At 33.4% G+C, this 5,125-nt stretch overlaps 1 protein-coding gene across 1 annotated transcript; it reads left to right on the forward strand.

Annotated features, from left to right (window-relative positions):
• Positions 1 to 826: 826 nt before the first annotated feature.
• On the forward strand, positions 827 to 1,943 carry HELRODRAFT_178012 (hypothetical protein; the record flags this gene model as incomplete). The annotated part of the gene is made up of 4 exons (XM_009026151.1): positions 827 to 915; positions 1,152 to 1,263; positions 1,377 to 1,589; positions 1,839 to 1,943. The coding sequence occupies 4 exons, from the start codon at positions 827 to 829 to the stop codon at positions 1,941 to 1,943; spliced, it is 519 nt and encodes a 172-aa protein (XP_009024399.1).
• Positions 1,944 to 5,125: the final 3,182 nt, after the last annotated feature.

Raw genomic sequence — 5,125 nt, forward strand, 5'->3', positions numbered from 1 at the left:
TAATTAGTTGTATTTTTTAATATATTAAAATAAAATAAAAGTAACGAAATAAAAACGCAAAGGTTCATTGAAATTAGTAAACAAAATATTTGAAATTATACGATTGTTCATGCTACGTGGCCGTTGTCAAGATGGCAACCAACAATGTCACAAATTTGAAGCGCGAAATTAATTAGAATATCGTTTCTGTTATTATTATTATTATTAATATTATTAATTATTATTATTATTATTATTATTATTATTGTTATTATCATTATCGTTATCATTATCATTATTATTATTATTATTATTATTGTTATTGTTATCATCATCATCATCATCATTACCATTATTATTATTGTTGTTGTAGTTGTTGTTCTTTTTATTGTTGCTGTTGTTGTTGCTATCGTTGTTTGTATTGTTGTTGTCGTCGTCATCATTGTTATTAAAAGTATTATTATTATTATTATTATCGATGACGTTAAAATTATTAGCAACAATGTTGACGTTGTTAATTAATCTATGCGTAGGGAGAGTTGTTTTAATTTGTTGTTGGTTGTTCAATGTAGGTTTTTGCATTACTATTAGAATGGCTTCAGCGAGTTTAAGATTTTGATATTGTTGGGTACTATAGATGATGGTTGTGTTATATTTTAATATATTAAAAAATACAACTAATTAACTATTAATAGAATTTATTTAAAATATATATTGCACTGATGATGACTTTACGTCGAAATAGATCTATATGCATAACTTTAATAATAATATAAAAAATAAACGATTATAAAAATGGGATCTTGCTTGATTAATTTTAACAATTAAAATCATAAACGATTATAAAATGGATTTCAACATTTTGAATAGACTTAATTGTAAAGAACTAGTTCAAAATATTAGAGAATCAACCATAAAACTTGTTAATGCTGAATCGTCGGTGGATTTTTTGAACAACTGTATAGAACTTGGTCTTCTTCCTAATATATATATATATATATATACGCATTTATATATATATATACATGAAAGGCCCGGTATGCATTTAAACTTGGGGCCCGGTTTGGCTGTCGGCGGCCCTGTGTGTGTGTGTGATGTGTGTGTGTGTTTTGGCATGCGCGCGCACCAGCAAGTTTTTATGCGTGTTTTATTTTAATCAATATTTTATATAGCCTAGTCAGTCCATTGATGTTCGTTGACGTAACAGCCTATAAATATGATGGTATTTCTGGTAGACAGGATGAGAAAGTATTTGTTGAGGTTCAGTTTAATAACCTTAAACTGGTCAGTCTCGTTGAAAATTTTTCCTTCAGATAAATTAATGTCTTGTTGTATTAGCGTTTTCAAGTTACTTGTTAATAGACCTTATTTAACGTTTACTTCATGTGTTTCATAAGGAGAAAAATTTTTCTACCACATTTTGTGGTCGTTACGGTTATGAAAACCTTGTCAACCTGCAATACGAGAATCTCAATGAAACAAATAGCGATGGGACAAAACCTTTCAATTCTGATTTGTGGTTATTTGATTGTTTGATAAAATTTGTGGGAAGTTCAATCAAATGCTCCTGTAACCAAACAGGCTTTGTTGGAGTTTTTCTGATTAAAAATGTTAGTCAGTTTTATTAAAAAAAACTTTTTGTTATTATTGTTTCAAAGAGAGAACAATAATTTGGTGCAGATTAGAACTTCAATTACTAAAAATTATTTTTTGGCAGAATTATCAAATACCATCTGTTACACCTGCTAATGTTGGCGTTTTCCTAGTAAACATTTATATTTTCAGTACAAAATTGAAATTTTAAAAATTTGGTGCATTATTCAAAATGATTTAAGTAATATTTGTTATTAATAACACAGAACTTCCCTTACATAGAAGAAATGAACTTAGCAGGAATGTTGCTGAGAGCAGTCTCCATAGTTGCCCTCGTGTTAACCATCTTGTCATATGCTTTATTTAAGTGAATATTTTTTTTTACATTTTTATGTGAAACTTTAGAATCAAATTGGATGGATAAAAAACTTGCGCTATCGTTTATGTGTCTAAACATTCTTATTTTGACATTGAAAAAACATGGAGTTCCATATTTAATAATTTTTTTTTGAAAGTTGATAAATTATATATCTTAATATACATAGAATACTTACACTGGCCCTCGAACGCACCCACGCCCATTTTCAATGCGCTTTAGGATCTGGTGTCTGGTGTCATTTTTTAGTTTCCATGAACAATTAGTTAATTAATTAATTCCATATAATTAGAATTCACTTTAATTAATTTAATTGTTCACAAAGTTTTAAAATTTTTATATTTTTCTAGTTTATTATTAATTGTCATTGTTTTTTTTCAAATTTTATTTATTTTGATTTTTTTTTCATCATCTTATTTCATGAATTTGCATAATATTTCCGAATGCTTATTTAGTGTTCTTGTTTGTTGTCATATGAATCGTAACAATCAGAGGCCATTATCATTGACAGGCACACCCTTTATATCATGTATAATTGTGGTTCTTCTTCTTTTACGTGCTTTATCCTTTCAGGGCCTTGGCAATCATCGACCTCTACAAAACACGATTTTTAACACTCTGTAGTAGTTGAAATGTGGGAATATTCAACATTTGACGCAAGGACTTCACGAATGTTATTCGTTCTTCAGCGCGACCTCTTCTCCCTGCAATCTTTCCAGTAGTTGTTAAATTTTTCATTTTTTACTTCCGCATGATGTGACCAAAAAATTTTAAATGCTTCTATTGGCTTATCTGTAGTAATTTCCTTTTTTTAATAACCGGACTGTTTTATACATCCTCATTCGAAGTATGAGAGATCTAACTAATTTTCATAATTTTCCTCAAAAACTACATCTCAGCAGCGTTAATCTTTTTTCACATTTCGATAGAAATTGTCCAGGACCTAGAGCCGTAAGTTAGCACAGGAGAAATATAACACACTAACAGTTTTAATTTTGTTGATATTCTGATTTTACTGTAAGTGAGGATGTTTTTTTATTCTAGAATATGCATCTTTCGTCATAGCTTTTTTTCTTTTGATATCCATATCACATTTACAATCTGAGGTAATTAGACTTTTAAGATAATAGAAGCTGTTGATTTGTTTCACTTATTTACCATTAATGATTATGGAGCAGATCTGGACGGTTTTGCTTTTAACTGATAACCATGCACTCTGTTTTGTTGATGTTAACTTGTAGCCCTTTCTTTCATTTTACAAAAACCAATTTGGAAACAATTGTTTGTAATTTTTACATGTAATCTGCTATAAGAGTTGTATCATCAGCATATCTTAAATTGTTTATATTCACGCCTCTAATGTAAAATCTGATAGATCTTTAAACTTTCTCATGATGATCTCACTATAGAAATTGCACAAGTCTGAAAAAAATATACAGCCTTGCCTAACACCTTTCTTTATTTTGACAAAACTAGTTATCTTGTTGCCAACTTGCATCGCTGCTGTTTTTTCCCAATAAAGGCTTTTGATAACTTTCGTGTCTTTTCCATCAATGTCTAAATTTTCTAATATTTATATAAACTCCACGTGTTTCACGCTATCAAAAGCTTTGGAGTAATCGACAAAACATATAAACAAGTCTTTCTTCATTTCAATCGCTCGTTCACTGATCATTCATAGCATAAAAATAGCGTTTCTTGTGCTACAACCCTCGACAAAACCACATTAGACATTTTAAATTTCAGATTTGATTTTGCTTCGTGCTCTCATCATCAGAATTCTCAAGAGAAGTTTTGTAAGATAACTAATAAAGCTTATTGTTTGATGTAGTTCACATTCTGTTGCATTAGGTTTTTTAGGTATGCAATAAATATTTCAAAGACTGTCATAGCCGGAGGTGGTGATGAGGTTAAGCTCTCCTCACAATTAAAACACCCCCATGACGTGCGTTTTAAATAGCTCTGACAGTCAAAGTCAAACTCGTAGCCTTTTCAAGGCGAAACTGTTTAAATTAACAGGAGAAAAAACGAAAGCCTTAAAATTAGCCGCTTCGGGTTGATTGGGCTTGTTACCAAGGTAAACTCTGATCTCAAACCTCAACTCTCTTGTGGCTATATTCTTTCTAGAGTAAGACTAAGGAAGTAAAGTCTAACAAAAAATCAGGCGTGGTTGTGCGTCTTTAAGACGATACGGTTGCTTCAACTTTTACTCGGCTTGCTACGTACCCATGTTTGTATGGCAAACAACCGGGAACAACTATATCCAATGTATTGTCCACATGGAGTCGTCTCAAAAAAACCTTATACAGCATCGCTCATTGCGCGGGTTTAAAAGGAGCGCGCAGTCTCGGTTAGCGTCGGCGTAACCCTCTTTACGGTCCCGTGCTGGAGCTAACTCTCTTGATCTGCGAAACACCACCCGGATCGGCTCTTTCAACATTTGCTCACTTTGCGCAACGAGTGGCGCAAGGATCCGGGTCCTCCTGGACAAATGTCGCCTTACGGTATATTCATTATGGACCTGCAGAAAGTTTGATGGCATGGCGCTGGTGAACTGCGTGTTAATGATTTCAATATATTTTGGTTGGGCCCAGCTGAGGCTTATATCCGGTTTGCTGGTGTTGATTTGGCTTTGAGCAATCAGACTAACCATGCACTAGTTAAATGACATCTGATCAGTGAAAGGCTGATGGTTGCTGGATTCAGATAACAATATGGTACTATGTCAGTGATTGTCTGCTACGCGCCAACTTATAAAGCGATGGCTGAGACCAAAGATCTCTTTTACAGCGCACTGGAAGACTTGTTTCGCTTCACCAGGCCCAACGACTTCACCATTTGCCTGGGCTACTTTAACGCTGTAACGGGTGTTGACTGCCGTATGCCTGCGGTAGTTGGCCCCTTTGGTACTGGGTCACCAAACGATAACTCTGATCGTTTCCCTGAATTATGTGCCTCTGCGAGATTTAAGGTTTGCGGATTCTGCTTCTGAAGATGAGTTTTCTTTGAAGGATTCATTTTGTGATACGAAGACCAAGTCGGCTGATAAAGTTCTCGGTCATGCTCTCCCTATGCGTCATGAATGGATCTCAACCGCGACACGGCGACTGATTGAAACAAAACGGCAGGCTAGACTTGGTGGCATGAAAAAACTACCTCTCTCCCTACATAGCGAGA

This window comes from Helobdella robusta, assembly GCF_000326865.2.
Source record: "Helobdella robusta unplaced genomic scaffold HELROscaffold_45, whole genome shotgun sequence".
Classification (NCBI taxonomy): domain Eukaryota; kingdom Metazoa; phylum Annelida; class Clitellata; order Rhynchobdellida; family Glossiphoniidae; genus Helobdella; species Helobdella robusta.